The sequence below is a fragment of the Phalacrocorax aristotelis genome, chromosome Z, assembly GCF_949628215.1.
Source record: "Phalacrocorax aristotelis chromosome Z, bGulAri2.1, whole genome shotgun sequence".
Classification (NCBI taxonomy): domain Eukaryota; kingdom Metazoa; phylum Chordata; class Aves; order Suliformes; family Phalacrocoracidae; genus Phalacrocorax; species Phalacrocorax aristotelis.
Genome location: NC_134311.1, coordinates 58,500,580 through 58,516,258, shown reverse-complemented (window position 1 = coordinate 58,516,258; position 15,679 = coordinate 58,500,580). Strand labels below are relative to the sequence as shown.

The following is a 15,679-nucleotide window of genomic DNA, read 5'->3' as shown; positions in this document are numbered from 1 at the left end:
CTGTAACAGCTGAGGATGTTTTGGGTTCCTTAAAGTACTGAGTGTTTACAGTTTCCCAAAATTCATGACAACTAGTGCTGTCGGTAGCTGGAAGATACTCATTTAAGGTGTTCTGTAAGTTTTCACAATATAGCATCTTTCAGCAAGAAACCAAATAGCATGTGTCTTGGTATTTTCTGTGGTGTGTGTTGCTGCTTTAGGAAGAGAAAAACCTTTAACTTAACCTAACATGCAACCTGACAAATACAAGAAAGCTTATTTGGCCAACTGACAGAAGTCCCAACATACTCCTGTCAAAACAAATAATTGTGGGGAAAAATGTTATTTATTAAGAATCTTATTTAATCCAGTACAAGAATTGATTACTTTCTCTACATTAAAAAAATCAGTAGGAAATGAAGCTTCCTATACTGGATATTAAAGACAGACTGGTTCATGTTTTTGAGATAAAGGTTATGTGCTACCCAACACAATCTTCCCCTTTTCTGTGTTTACAGATCCTCAGCTCTGTAATTCTGAACTTGTTTGTAAATATTGGAGTGAGCTGAAGAGACCCTGATCAGATATTTTTGTGCCTAGCTGTTCATGCCTTTCTGTATAAACGTCTGATAGCTGGTTTCGTTTTCAGCTCTGCTGCTGATGTAACTAGCAAACATGCTTTTGAAAGGCTGGGGGAAGTGCTTTCACCGGCTTAGAGCATGAGTGGTCACATTCTGTTAGCATCAGACAGGAAATTTAGGGGGCTAATGGAACAGTGAAACTATTGCTTTTACAGCAAATTAACAGCAATTAGGAACAAAATTACTGTGAACTTAAATTCTACTTGTAACAAACCTGATTTCAGAATTTTCAAAGAAATATGATACTTGGTGGGGTCTTTTGTGTTTTGTTTTTTAGGGTGGTATGGGGTTTTTTGGTGTGTGTGTTTTGTTTTTTTTTAATGCTCACCAAAACGTAAGTAGTCATGTGGTGAAATAAAAATGTCCCATGGGGTATGGCAGTTCTGCAGGTGATTTTGAGCTGCCAGGTGCTTGGATGATGGGTGTGCAGGGAATCATTAAAGAGTTCCAGGAAAGAGTGATGTTTCACTGGATGATGCTGTCTCTTCTGGATTAATATTTAGTGTGTATCCAAGCTTGCTGTTGATCTTACTTTCTTTGATCATGGTCTTTCAAATTAATACTTTGCTTTTTTGCTTTCAGTGATTTTTTTTTTTATTCAGTAAAAATAGTTCACTGTTTATAGATTTTTTTGGGGTATAAGTGGCAAGGTATTGGTAGTGGGGGGGCTGCAGAGGTGGCTTCTGTGAGAAGATGCCAGAAGATGGCCCCCATGTCAGATGGAGCTAGTTCCAGCCAGCTCGAGGATGGACTTGCAACAAAGCTGAGTCAGTCAGCGATATTGGTAGCGCCTCTGTGATAATATATTTAAGAAAGGATAAAAGAGTGCTGCACTACAGCAGCCAGGAGAGAGGATTGAGAATATGTGGGAGAAACAACCCTGCAGACCCCAAGGTCAGTGAAGAAGGAGGGGAGGAGGTGCACCAGGTGCCAGAGCGAAGATTCCCCTGCAGCCTGTAATGAAGACCATGGTGAAGTAGGTTGTCCTCCTGTAGCCCAGGCGTCCATGGTGGAGCACATATCTGCTCTGCAGCAAGTGGAGGACCCCACGGCAGAGCAGGTGGATGCACCTAAAAGAGGCTGTGACCCTGTGGGAAGCCCATGCTGGAGCAGGTTCCTGGCAGGACATGTGAACCCATGGAGGGGAGCAGTTTGTAAAGCACTGTTTCTTGTGGGAGGGATGCCATGCTGGAGGAGGGGAAGACTGTGAGGAGGAAGGATTGGCAGAGACAATGTGTGATGAACTGACCGCAACCCCTGTTACCCACCCCTCTGCACCACTCAAGGGGAGGAGGTAGAGAATTTGGGAGTGATAGAGGGGCTTGTTGGGCACCTGGCAGCCAGTCAAGGTCAACCCACCACATAGATCTGATAAAATTATACCCTTTTCTTTGCCCTAGCTTCTGCAATATGTTTTTTGTACTGATTAATTACACCATATTCTCTACTTGTTACTTCACTGGCTTTTAGTAAGTATCAGCCACTGCTGTTAACAGTGGTGGACTGGCAGTAGGTGCTTTGTCTGCTGTCTGATCAGTTGGGGAAAGGGAAACGTGTATCTGGAAGAGTTGATTTTTAAACAAATTTTTTATTGTCTATTATGGCCTTCTAGAACAAGTGCCATAATACCCCTTGATCAGATTGACCTTGCGTATCAATTCTGAAAGTTTAAAGTGCCCAAAGTCATTCATGGTCTCAAAGAGGATAGACTGTGTGAACTGATATCTATCTTATCTAGTTATGTAGATAGAAGGCAGAAGAAATAAGTTGAAGCTTTCACATGGGTTATACTGAATAAATTGTGTACATTTAAGCACTGTCATTATTGTTATATGTGCTACCATACTTATATCAGAAAACAATTTTTCTCACAAATTTAAGACTTCAGAGAATAATTAACCTTCACCACTAATGAACCCCTAGAGGAAGACCTGTCTGCATAGTCATTGCTACCTTCAGGATACAGGCAGGTCAACAGATAATGTTTTCCTTTGTCTCATTTCATGTAGTTATTGTGCAATTTGTTTCCTATTACTGTCACAGTTAATGAGTATGAATAAGTGAAGACTACTTCACTGAAACACATATCTGTGTAGTTTAAACTACCAGTTTTTGAGTTTACTACAGACACTATGGTGTCTAATCCTTAGGTGTGATCCTCAAATAAGCTTGGAAGAGGAGGTGTGAAATAAATGCTAAAAACTACTCGTGGAGGGGAAAAAAAATCAGTAATCTGATAGTTTATAATAGCAAACATCAATTTAAACTAGGTATTTTTTAATACTGAATTTTTTGGGGTGGTAGATTAAGTCTTCACAGACACAGATAATTCTCCCTTACACCTTCCAACTTATGAGCCTTTAATGATTACAAAGAAAAGCTTCTGATTATAGTGATGTTTTTCCCTTCTGATTCCTTCAAGAAGTGAAAAAAACCCAAACCTGTATGAAAACCCTAATTTTTCCTCTGTTGGCAGTAAACACTGAACCTGAGATAAACTTGTGTCGAGGTGTTAATGGTTTAGGGGGGGTTTTGTTTATGTCTTCACCACCCCCACCCCACGTTCTTTAGTAGACCTACCTCATAAAAATTTAAAGTTCTTAAGTAGTGGAGAAAAATAAGGTGTCACAGTGTTGCAGATCTGCAAAGCAGTTTTACATTGTTTGATTTGGTGCCTTCAGATGGTCAGATGTTGTGGTATATTATGAAACGAAGATTTTCTGCTTGCTAGACTTCCCTGTTTGGTGGGAAGAGAAATAATATTATACTTTGTGTTCCCTTCTATCTTCTGTGTATTTACCCAAACTATCCATGGAGAGGTTCTTATTTTGAGCAATATAAGAAAAGCACATGCTCTGTGCGACATCACATTTACCTCTCTTCGGTAATTATAATAGCGGACTCTCTTCTGTAGTACATCCTGCCTTTCCACCATTACAGTTTTCCTGCTTGAGGAACTGCCACAAGATAGATTGACAGACAGATGGGGGGGTGTATGGTGTGTCTGACAGTCTATATAAAAAAACATATATTGCAGAAGAGTGGTGGTGTGGAATACTTGCTGCAACTATCCTATTGTACCCATTTTCTAGTGTTGGCAGCCATCTCTGTAGAACACCAATGCTAAACACTTCTTCATATATGTGTAAAAGTAAAATTTGAATAATAAATTTTAAAGATATCACATGGCGTAGTTTCCTGCATTTACTTAAATGCAGCTCTCTTGGTTCATTCTGGTTTTTGAAGTGTTATGTAGGCTCAAGTTGGTCAAATCAGTGGTTTTGGGGGCAGGTTGTTTGCTTAATAATTAAATATGAGTTTGGTTATTTTGGCTTGATGTGAGCTGTCAGTTTAGGTACTTTAACTGACATGATAACTGAGTGGGGATATGACCCAACTCTGTGATGTTGTATAGGCATTTGTTTACTGATCCATGATCTTTTAAAAAAATCCTTCCTCCACTTGAAAGTTAGGAAAACTAGGTATGTGTGTCTTGCATTGTTAGGCCTTACGAGTTTGTTTCTTCAGAAACTTGTGAGATCTAAGCAAGAAAGACCAGGTGCTAAGAGAACAGCCACTGAAAAAGAGGGGACAAGCAGTGTAATATATAGTCTTTCTGAGGGATTTCAATGAAAAAGAATATCTTACTTCAAACAGAAGAGACTGCTGTTGGTGCTTCTTTCTGCAGCGGTGTGTTCTTCCACAGTTCTCCAGATTTCTCAAGTAATAACAAAATGAGACGATATTTTTTTGTTAAAGGCTTTTTCTTTATAAATGTTGGCTATGGAATTCCTCTTGCGTCTTAATGTGCAGCCTCTGAGGCTTGGAGAAAGTGTGGGTAGCTCTGACAGTGATCACGTCAGCTTTTATAGTCTTTGGTATGTGACTGTGGATGGCTGGAGGCTGTCATGCTGGAGCCTGTTCCTGTGGAGAAGCAGGAGGAGGTTATGTTGTCTCTTTTGCTGACTTTCCCATTCTGTGGAAATCCCTAGCATGGAATGTGCAGTCACTAAAATCTTCGCATTGCAATGAAATTAAATACTTTTATTTTTAGATCATAGATTAAAAATAGATTTTTATTTAAATAACAGGGCTGGAGTCTTATGGGAAGCGTTAAAATTTTCTGATAGATATCAACATTTTAACAAAACCCTAGAAACATTGAAGCATTGTTAAAAAAGTAAGTCTTGACATCCCACTATTGTAATGAAGTTTTCTTTCATCCTTTTAACGGATGGATGTAGAATCTGACTGTATCCAACCTGAGTGGTAAGTAGTACTTCTGTTCAGTGAAAACACTAAAGTACAGCAGTCCCTCGAGCTGCTGTCATACAAATTAAACATACTGTGAAGTACTTGGCAAGCTAGCTGCTCATAGAGGAAAATCCATGTGTGCTGACTTTTTTTCTTGTCGTAGTAAGAAGATGGGTCTTGCAGCCTGTGACTTCATATTAGCGCAGTGGCCATGATATCTTACTTTCTCCCTGTATTACCAACATAAGCTCTGAAAGTTGGAGTCCACTAAATGTGTCTGAAAGACTTTTTTGGCACTTGGAGAAGAAAGTTTCCTGTCACCAATCCAGAAGTGAAAATATAATTTCTGCAATTCCAAAACAATGGAGTTTTTTTTTAATCTTGTTTTAATTTGGAGTGTTGGCAGTTTGATTGAGAAAATAAATACTCAGTGCTGTCTGGAAAATATTTTTAGACCAATTTCCTGAGGAAGTGAAGCTTATCTAGTGAAAGATGTCCCTGCCCATGGTAGGTGTGTTGGACTAGATGATCTTCAAAGGTCCCCTCCAACCCAAAGCGTTCTATGGTTACTTGATTATATTGTCTGTCTGCACATGTTGGTCTTTCATGAAATATTGTTGAATCTGTCATCTGATTTCAGCCAAACTTGAGGTGACATTTTGAAGATGATTATTTCCTAATTTTGAGAAAAATAATTGCTAATTAGAGGAAAGAGACCTAAACTTGTGCTCTTGCTGAGGAGAAGAGAGGCGGAACTGTGGCTGGTGTGTGCAGTTTGTAATCAGCTAGTCAGTTTGTACCATTTAGATTTGCTGTCTTCTTCTGGGTAGGAATATTGTAGTAGCCATGGAGAGTAGAAGAGGCTCTTCTAGCAATGATGGAGTTTAAAGGAAGAAGGGCATGTTTCCTTAGCAAAGTGAAGTCTCCTTAGTTCCAGTGTGCACAGCAAGATGTCTTGAAGTTTTCCAAACTGAATGGATTTTCAATAAGTCACTTCTTAAGCTGTGCACTTGGAAATGTTTCCTTGCAAGCTGTAGATAGAATAGCTGGTAGGAACCACACTGGTTCTTTTTGTTGTATTCTGTCTTTAAATAAGGTAGTTGAAATTGAAGTACATGATTTTAATCTTATCACAAAAAGAAAAAAATTAGCTTTCCTACAGCTACATGTTAATGCTCTGTAGAGGGTGGATTTTATTATATTAAGCAAAAATATCATCCCAGTAACCTTAGTAAAGGTAGAGATAAGCTATGTAGTAAAACCACAGTTGACACTTCAGAAGTGCTGCTGCAGAATTCTCTGCTTTTCTGCAATGTGTTAGCAGGTGACAAGTTATAGGCTAAAGTTTGACTTCATCTTCTGGGGTCTGTAGGTGTATTAACCCCATTTAATGCCCCTACAGATTTATTGTGGTTAAAAGAAAATAAATTAATAAACTAATTTATTCTCTCTCCTTCCCATCTCATATATGTGTATACACTTCTTTTTCACATATTTAGCAGCTAGTGGAAGTCTGAGAAGCTGCTCACATGAGTATTTCTGAGGTTGTCTTCGTTTTTAAATGGACCAATTTCTGTATTTACAGTGCCTGAAAATGACCTCAAAGCGGAATTTGTTTGTGCGGCTGGTGCCATGCCGCTGCCTGCGTGGAGAGGAGGAAACAGTCACTACACTTGATTATTCTCACTGCAGCCTGGAACAGGTGCCTAAGGAGATTTTTACTTTTGAAAAGACCTTGGAAGAACTCTATTTAGATGCTAATCAGATTGAAGAGCTTCCAAAGGTAAGTTGGGTGGTTTTCCTTTTAGTCTGTTACTTCATCAGCATTATAGAAGCTGATAGTGTCTAGCTTCCCGCTTTTAGGCTGCAGTTTGCCAACTGTTGTTAAATAAATGTTGGTCCCAGAAGAAGCAGCCCTGGTAGAAGGAATATTTATGCATTCCAGCTCGACTAGTTTGCTGCATGAATTGGGATGAAACTGCTTAAGCAACTGATTCAGCCCAAGAGAAGTATATAGTAGAAGAGGCAAGATAATCTATTTCTCTGGCAGTGCCTGCTCAAACTGACTAACTGTTCAACAGTTGCTGTATTTTGAACCTCTGATAACACAGAAAGATTAGAAGAAGCAATATTACTGTCTTGTTCAGATCTCTGTGCCCAAAAGATAGCTAAAATCCAAACTATCTATTTACTTGAAGTCCTGCTTTCTTCTTTGGTACATGACTGAAGAGACTTTCTGAAGTGTCTCAGACTACTTAAGTTCAAACACTAGAGAGCTGGAATGCCACTTTGATTAATCTTTTACATAGAATTAATATTTGTTGTTTGTTCTGAAATCTGAAAAGAAACGGCATACTGAATTAGCAGTATACTAGAGAAGAATGAAGATTTTTGGTAGAGAAACTTTTGAGAAGTATGAAGTGATCACTGCAGTAAACTTGTTTCCATTACTAGGTCTTGTCTCAGTGGAATAAAACACTTAGGAGTTGAATTAAAAACTTAGGAGTTAGATGAAAGACTTAATATTTAAAATAATTTTGTCACAGTTACGTGCAAATCTTCGCTGTCATGCAGGACAACTATAGAATGCTTTGTTAGATATTTTGAAAATTAGCTACAACCACCTCAGGTTTTGCTGGTTTGGATTTTTTGAAAGATAAATTAAACGAATAAGGAAATAAAACAATTTCAGGATAGTAACTTGGCAGGTATCAGAAGCCCTGGATTCCAGTAAAGCTGATTTAAACCAGCTGAGTGCTTTTGAAAATCCAACCTTAAATGCTTGCGAGAAGCCATCAATGAAAATCTGTATTTGTATGTTGAATGGAGCTAGTAACACAGAAGTTAAAACTAGGTATTTTGTCCGTCTGTTGCAGTTTAGAACTTCCACTATTTTATTCTTGTCTGTTTTCAAGCAGATATTTCTTTACTCCAGACTTAGTCACTTTAGGTTTTAGCAGCTTGCTTTTAAAGACTTTGTGACAGATTTTGAGGTTTTCTTTCTGATGATTTCAGAGCTTCGTTCCTGTATCTCGTTCTTTATTGGAGAAGAATAAAATACCTTTCTTAGGAAAAAAACCCAAAACGACACCAAAAACCACAAAAACAAAAAATCCCAAAGCAAATATCTTCATCCCAAACTCCTAAGTCTCTAAAAAATGCCTTTTAGTAATCTTTAAAGAGGAGGAAAGACTGTATTGTAGTGATCAAATGGATGCATTGAGAAGCAGTAGCTAGTCTGCTTTTTTGTTTTCCTTTTCTGTTACGTGCCATTTGATTTCATTAGTCAATTCCTATATGAAATCCAATTTTGATATGTGAGTAAACTGAGAAGTGGGTAGTCTACCACTTGTTTTAGTCTAGTCTAAGTTTGAGCTGTCCACACAACTAGAAAGACTGCTTGAATGTTTGTTTTCTTCCTTCTTGCTTTTATTTGCTGAACTGCAGAGACCTGGAATAGCCTATGCTTGCTTCATGTTAATGTGTTTGTACGTTATAATAAGTAATTCTTACAGGCTTATTTTTGAGAAGCTAAGCACTTTTTTCAGCTTTTCAGTAATTCTTGTCACTATTTTTTACTGTCCTTCCAATTTTCAAAAGAAAAAAAGCCTCACGTATAAATTCAAATACTGTAAAGGAAATAAGCAGAGATATTAGGGAGTAGTGAAGACATAGCAGAAGTGTTAAATCATTTGACAGAAATTGTTAACTTAAAACTACCCATAAATCTGTGAGGGACGGCCTGTCACGTTTGAAATTATCCTAGCCGATTTGGAGCCAGAGTTTGAACTCGTGTATGCCTTTTCCCTAACCCAAGCTTTTATTTAATCTTTTAACTCTGAAAAAAGCTTCTAATTAAGCCATCTCAGATGAAGGGTGCAGTACTTTCTAGGCTGTCTCCAGCTTTCTGAAGCCTGCTTAAGACATTCCCACTCTCCCCCTTTCCTCTTTACCCCCCGTGGTGTGCTCTTATCCCTGTTTTGCAATCTGCTGTCCTTTGTACGTCACAGCACAATAAGTTTGGCCCTGTCCTGTCAACCTGATCACTGAAATGGCCTGTCAGTGTATGTGTGCGGTGGTGTCTTGGTTTTTTTTTTAATTGCCTCTAATCTTTTCAGAACTCCAGCATGCTTCAAAAATCTGTTCTTACAGTATAGCTTCTTAATTTAGTTGGCTGGCTGAGGGCACATGGGCACACTATGGTGGAGAGAAAGGTGGTGGTAGAGAATCATAGAATCATAGAATTGGTAAGTTGGAAGGGACCCACAAGGATCATCAAGTCCAACTCCTGTCCCTGCACAGGACAGCCCCAAATTCACACCATGTCTCTGAGGGCGTTGTCCAAGTGCTTCTTGAATAGCATCAGGCTTGGTGCCTCCCTGGGGAGCCTGTTCCAGTGCTCCACCACCCTCTGGGTGAAGAACCTTTTCCTAATATCCAACCTAAACCTCCCCTGGCACATCTTCCTGCCATTCCCTTGTGTCCTTTGCTTTACATGAAGCGCTGCTGTGTAGTCTCAGTTTCAAAAGTGACCGGGCATTTGAAATGCCTGCATCTTGTGCATTAAATCACATCTGAAAAGGTACCCTCTTTATCCCAAGTGCCACAGTGTGGATTTGAGCTGGAAAGCTCAAACTCTAGCAGTTTTAGTTTTCCCTCTCACTTTGCTGTTCAGAAGAAATTGGAATTCTACAGTAAAATAGACCTTAAATATGTGACTTATGGTGTTTACTAACAGTAATGATGATCTACTTAACCACTGACTATACAAGCAATAAAAAAGAACAACGACAAAAGGAACAACTACAAAGTCAACACCATATAAAACTCAACTTCCCCCCGCCCCCAATTTTCCTTTAGGGATCTTGCGATTCCTTGTGCTGCATTTGCTTTCACCTAACAAACTGGGGAAATTTCTAATGACTCCAAGAGTCCAGATTATTGTTTTCAGGGATAAGTTGTAAGTATATAGTCTTGCTTAAAGTACTGAAATAAAGGAATGGCTCCAAAACACATTAGCTCATCAAAGGTCATCTACCCATATAATATCCTGAGTAACTTGTAACTCTTCCAAACTGTAATGATATCAAGTAGTTCTAACAGGTGCACATTTCTGAGGAATTGGAAACAACAGTAGGCAAGCTAAAGCTCATTCCTTGAGCTGCCCATCTTGCTACTTTATGTCTGCTTTTGTTCTGGGGTGTTATATGCAAACGTTACATGAATGGAGCTTGTTCAATGGTCTGTGGTTGAAATAATGGTCTTGTAACTGAGACACGCCCAAGAAGCTTTGGTTGAACTAAGCCCATTGCTATGATGTTGATTGGGATAGGTTTTGGTTCTTTTTGGTCATAGAACTCTTCCTGGTTTTGTATGATCTTTCCTCAGAATTCCAAAAGAAAAGAACACTAAGTCCAGGTGTTTAGGAATGATCTTCTCCAAACTTGTTGGGAAAGGTATACTCATCGTAAATTGTTCAGATGAACCTTTTCCACCACTTCCTTGCAGATATTTTTTCCATGCTATCTATAAGCTTCCTTCATATGGGTTGAGGATTTTTCTTCCATTACACTAATATTACTTGCCCTGTTTTGTCAATTTGTAAAGCTTTTGGATAAGAATCTCAAGGTGCCTTGCATGTAGGAAGAGATCTGGCTCTGAGCTAATACTTGATACAAATTGTAAGGCATGTATACAGAAGAGATCATAGTTTTCTACATCCTTAGATGAAACTTTGACTAGTTTTCATCAAAATTTTGTTGTTTTTTTTGTGTACTTGAGCTAGGAAGCATGGAAGGGAAAAAATATTGTAAGATAAAACAGAATAAATTTAAAACTTTTGGAGAAGATCAATACCTACTCAAATCCTGTGTTCCAGAACAATTTGACTTTAAAAAAAATGCATCTTTTTCCTTTTTTGAAGAAACTGTAATTACCTTTGGGGATATCACATGGCTTATCTATTATGGAAAATATTTTGCAATGTTTGCAGGACAGTGCGTAATTACAGGTCACAATTTCTGAGATACTGGAAGGAATTTGTAGGAAATGGTAAGCATAGCTGCTGGCTTGTTGTGACTATTTGCAGTTTTTTGCTTTCCTAAGCATTGTAAGCTTAGTCAATTTTGAATAAAACTAGTTAAAGTTTTTGTAGTCAAAGACTCTAAATAGTCTGGCCTTCAAGCTGTGAGGTCAGAAGTTTAAAGGGATTAAAAACAAAAGCTATATAGAGGAAACTGAGAGAAAGTTGCATTCACTTTTTTCTTTGTTTCAATAGCAACTTTTTAACTGTCAGTCTCTGCACAAGCTGAGTTTGCCAGACAATGATCTAACCACATTGCCAGCATCCATTGCAAATCTCATTAATCTCAGGGAACTGGATGTCAGCAAGAATGGTAAGTCACTTCACTTATTTGTATTGGGGTAGCTAAAAAGCAAATCACCATTGACTGTGCAAAGACACTAGTGAAACTGTAATTTCTAGAAGCTACATAGCTAGTAAATTTGAAATTACTACTCTAAATCACTGCTTAACATAAAAGATGCTCTTTTGTCATCTGGTTGTGATGTTTAATTGTATCTTTCAAACTCATTGGTTAGTACTTTGAGATTCATTACTGAAAGCCGTTATTGTGAATTATTTTATATTCTTTCAAAATGCATATACTCAAACTTACTACTTTTAGTGGCTTTCTTCATATTTCATTCTACTGAAGAGAGCCTGCACAATAATTTGTAAAATTTTGCTGGATTCTATTGTTATATTTTATTTCATGTGAAACTTATTTTAGGTTTATTTTAATGAGCTGTCTGTAAATTGTAGTAGGACTTGACTGCTTTGCTGTTCGACTTTGGGGATGGTAACTTCTGTTGCATGAGGAAAAGAGACTGTGAACGACTGGCTCACTTGTCTGACTTGTTAAAAAATCTGTTATTCTGTGTGAGTCAGTCTTTTATAAATTATGAAGCAATGTCAGCCAAGTGTTGTATACATGGGGTTTTTTAAATGGTGCTGCTTTGGCAAGCTAGCAGATGCATGCAACTGAGGAAACTGAAATAACTTATGTTGTCATCAGACTTACTTGTGTGGCTTATCTGAGATGAAAAAAACCTCAGCCATGCTAATTGATGACAATATAATAGTCTTGTCTTAATAATTCACAGTGAAGTAAGGGGACTTCTTGATCGTATTTGAAAAAAAGAATTACATAAATATGCAAACGATTTTATCATGTTAAATTCATTGTTTTATTTGGCCAGCCAGCTAATTATGATTCCACAAAGTTAAGTATGTTCTGCTTTATTAAGAAAGTATTCCAGTTGTCGAAGCGTTGGCATTCTCCTTGATTGTCCATTGTAGCCCAATCTGTACTTAAACTATTACTTTATTATTTCTGCCTAATGAACGCAGCATTTAGTGTGATAAATTGACCTGATTGTTGCTGCTCTGTTCCTGGTACAAGTGGATTAATAGTTTCTCTTAACGAACACTGGTCTTAAACTTTCATAGTGACAGACAACAAAGAAAGAGTCATCTTGTTGTCCTGGGCTGAACTGTTAAAAAGATTAACTGTTTCTGGCACAAGTTCTCAGTGCAGAAGACTTAAAAGCAGCAAAAGGGCATTTGAATTCTCATGCTGGCAAATTCCTTAGCTTATGTACGTAAATAGGCAGCTGGTCACTTACCAGCTAGAGAGTTACTTGTCTGCTCAAAATGGCGTAACCTTTAGCTAAGCCTTTAGAGAGCTGCTGAAAGAGCACTTGTTCCTCTGAGGCATATAAAGAATTTAAGGAGGCAATAGCTGAATGATACGCTATCCCAGTAAATGCTGGGATAAAATGCTTTGAATGCTGAGAAAGAGATGCTGAGAAAGCTCTGTTTTGTAGGGGTTGTTTTGTTTTGTTTTTAACACCTTTCAGGGAAACAGCAGGACACAACCTTATTTAAACTATTATCATTTGCCTGTTTTCAATCTTATGGTTTGGATAGCTTCTCTGCCTAGTGTCGCACATCAGAGATAGTCCTGAGGTCACATGCTTGTTTACTTGGGGTGTCTTGTCTCCCACTATTCCTGAAAGCTCTGTAAAACCAGAAAAGCCAAACAGGGTCCTTGTCTTTGGGTGAGGTAAGAAATAGCGCTGTTTATTCTGTAATAAATTTGGTATTGTTTTTCACTTCGGTTTGGCTTAAGTGCCTTTCCCTTTCTGTTGACCTCTCCACTGTTGCAACCAGAGAACATTTTTCTCTTGACAGCTGCAAGCCTATTCTCTTCCCTTCCTTTTCTCTTGGCAAGAATTTACTGCTCAGTTTCCCACTGTCCACAATTGTTCTGATGTGTGTCTGATAGAGTCAAATAGGAGGGGGTTTTATTAGTTTTTCCAAGACTAGCAAAACTGATCAAATCTCTTGTTTCTTCCTTTGTCTTTGTTAGATACTGAAAGAATACAGTGTGGAAGCAGTGGACTTTGGGAAGCACAGGGATTACTTTCCCTTAATTTATTTTTAAAAAAATATCACTGGAGATGAATCACCAGTCTTGGTGCAGGATGATGAGAGATGCCAAATTCTAAAATAATTGAGTGTGATTTCAGATTCTTGTGGTTGTGGCAAGTGAAGGTGATAGTTCCTGTGTTTTTCTTCTAGTATTGATATACCATAAGTGTTTTCTTTTGATGTGAATAGAGCTAAATCAAGGAATGCGGATGGCTTTAGGTCAACTATACATTTAGTTTTCAAGGTTGCATTTTAGAAGGGTAGTTAGTTAGACTTTACTTTTCAAACACCAACATGCTTGAAATATGATAGGATTTTCATGTAAGTTGAGCTGTTTGCAGAATAGGCATAATCTCATGTATTAACTGAAGAGAAGTATTCAATTTTCTAAAGAGCTGATACAAAAATGAAGAATAAAGTTTCCATTTTAAAATGTGTTCAAGTTACCTTATGAACTGCAGAGTCTGGCTCACAGAGACCTGTTGCACAGGAGAGAATCCAGCTTTCCAAGCAGAACTACATACATACATATGTGTGTGCATAATTTTTGACATTTAGGTGAAAGATCAAAATGCAGAAATTCTTCAAGGTGACAGATTCATTACATAAAGCATTAGTCAAAGAAAGCAATCTTTGTGATGTTTTAGTAGCTTATAAAAGGTCTTGCCTTCTTAATTTCAGATTTAAATGTGTCTAATTGTATATACAAAATGTATAAAACTGCATAATGGAGACACAGCAGCTGTGCAAAGGCAGAAACCTAAGAATATTTAATAATACTTAAACAGAATAAGGATTCCTCTAGTCTAATGGCCTGTCTCCAACAGTAACCAAAAGCCTAGGGAAGATTTCGTAAATTATAGAAAGCCAGGAGACATGCATGTTTCCCTCTATGCTCCCTGTGTCCAGTTAATTGGGCCTTCTTGAGCCAACCAGGTTTTATTTAGTAGTCTTCATTTGACTCCTTCTCTGTCAATATATCTAGTCTTTGCATGAAGTGACATATGTTTCAAGGCATGTGCTGGGTTACGGAGTACAAACCTCCAACAGTTGTGTGTTCTGGAGAATACAGAAGTCTCTGTACAAACGTTTGGTTTGGAATATATTATTCATGGTTGCTGAAGAGGTCATGGCGTGGATGTTTGCTAAAATATCAAACTGCTGCTATATGTGTAGCAAGTATGGAATAGAGTTAAAACTAACTCTGCCTTTAGGCTTCACAGAATCAGAATCACAGGTTGGAAGGGACCTCAGGGACCATCTTGTCCAACATTTCTAGGAAGAGTGCAGCCTAGACAAGATGCCCCAGCACCCTGTCCAGACGACTCTTGAAGGTGTCCAACATGGCCGCGTCAACCACTTTCCTGGGAGATTATTCCAATGGTGACTGTCCTCACTGTGAAAAATTTCCCTCTGGTGTCCAATCAGAATCTCCCCAAGAGCAACTTGTGTCCATTCCCCCTTGTCCTCTCCATGTGACTCCTTGTAAAAAGGGAGCCTCCCTCTTCTTTGTAGCTGCCCCTTAAGTACTGGTACATGGTGATGAGATCCCCTCTGAGCCTCCTTTTCTCAAGGCTGAACAAACCCAGTTGTCCCAGCCTATCCTCGTGTGGCAGGCTTCCCAGTCCTTTGGTTGCCTTGGTGGCCCTTCTGGACCCCTTCCAGCCTGTCCACGTCCTTTTTGTATAGCGGGGACCAGAACTGCACACAGTACTCCAGGTGTGGCCTGACCAGTGCTGAGTAGAGCGGGATGATGACTTCTTTCTCTCTGCTGGCGATGCCCTTTTTGATGCAACCCAGCATCGTGTTGGCCTTCTTGGCTGCAGGAGCGCACCATTCGTTCATGTTGAGCCTCCTGTCCACCAGGACCCCCAGGTCCCTTTCCACAGAGCTGCTCTGCAGCCAGGTGGATCCCAGTCTGTGCTGCACTCCCAGCATTATGTTTTCCCAGGTGCAAGACCTTACACTTGTCCTTGTTAACTTCACAAGGTTCTTGCTGGCCTGCTCTTCCAGCCTATCCAGATCTTCCTGCAGAGCAGCTCTCCCTTCTGGAGTGTCTACTTCCCCACTCAATTTGGTGTCATCAGCAAACTTCATCAGGCCACACCTGATCCCATTATCCAGATCACTTATGAAGATGTTGAATAACGTTGGGCCCAATATTGATCCCTGGGGGACTCCACTTGTGACAGGTTGCCACTTGGAAAAGGAGCTCTTTACCACCACCCTTTGGGTGCAGCCTGTCAGCCAGTTCCCACCCACCACACAGACCACTTCTCTAGGCCATAACGCATTAATTTCTCCAGGAGGA

General features: G+C 39.0%; 2 protein-coding genes across 15 annotated transcripts in view; one reads left to right on the top strand and one right to left on the bottom strand.

The window, feature by feature from the left end:
* The window catches only part of CENPK (centromere protein K), a 550,311-nt gene that overhangs the window by 246,201 nt on the left and 288,431 nt on the right, over positions 1–15,679 (bottom strand). The window lies entirely within an intron of this gene.
* Positions 1–15,679, top strand: part of ERBIN (erbb2 interacting protein) — a 123,135-nt gene that overhangs the window by 45,655 nt on the left and 61,801 nt on the right. For all 14 annotated transcript variants that reach the window (XM_075078849.1, XM_075078848.1, XM_075078854.1 and 11 more), the window contains exons 3-4: positions 6,460–6,657; positions 11,152–11,269. In XM_075078849.1, coding sequence (XP_074934950.1) covers positions 6,469–6,657; positions 11,152–11,269 — 307 coding nt within the window. In that variant the 5' untranslated portion in view covers positions 6,460–6,468. The remainder of the gene's footprint in view (positions 1–6,459; positions 6,658–11,151; positions 11,270–15,679) is intronic.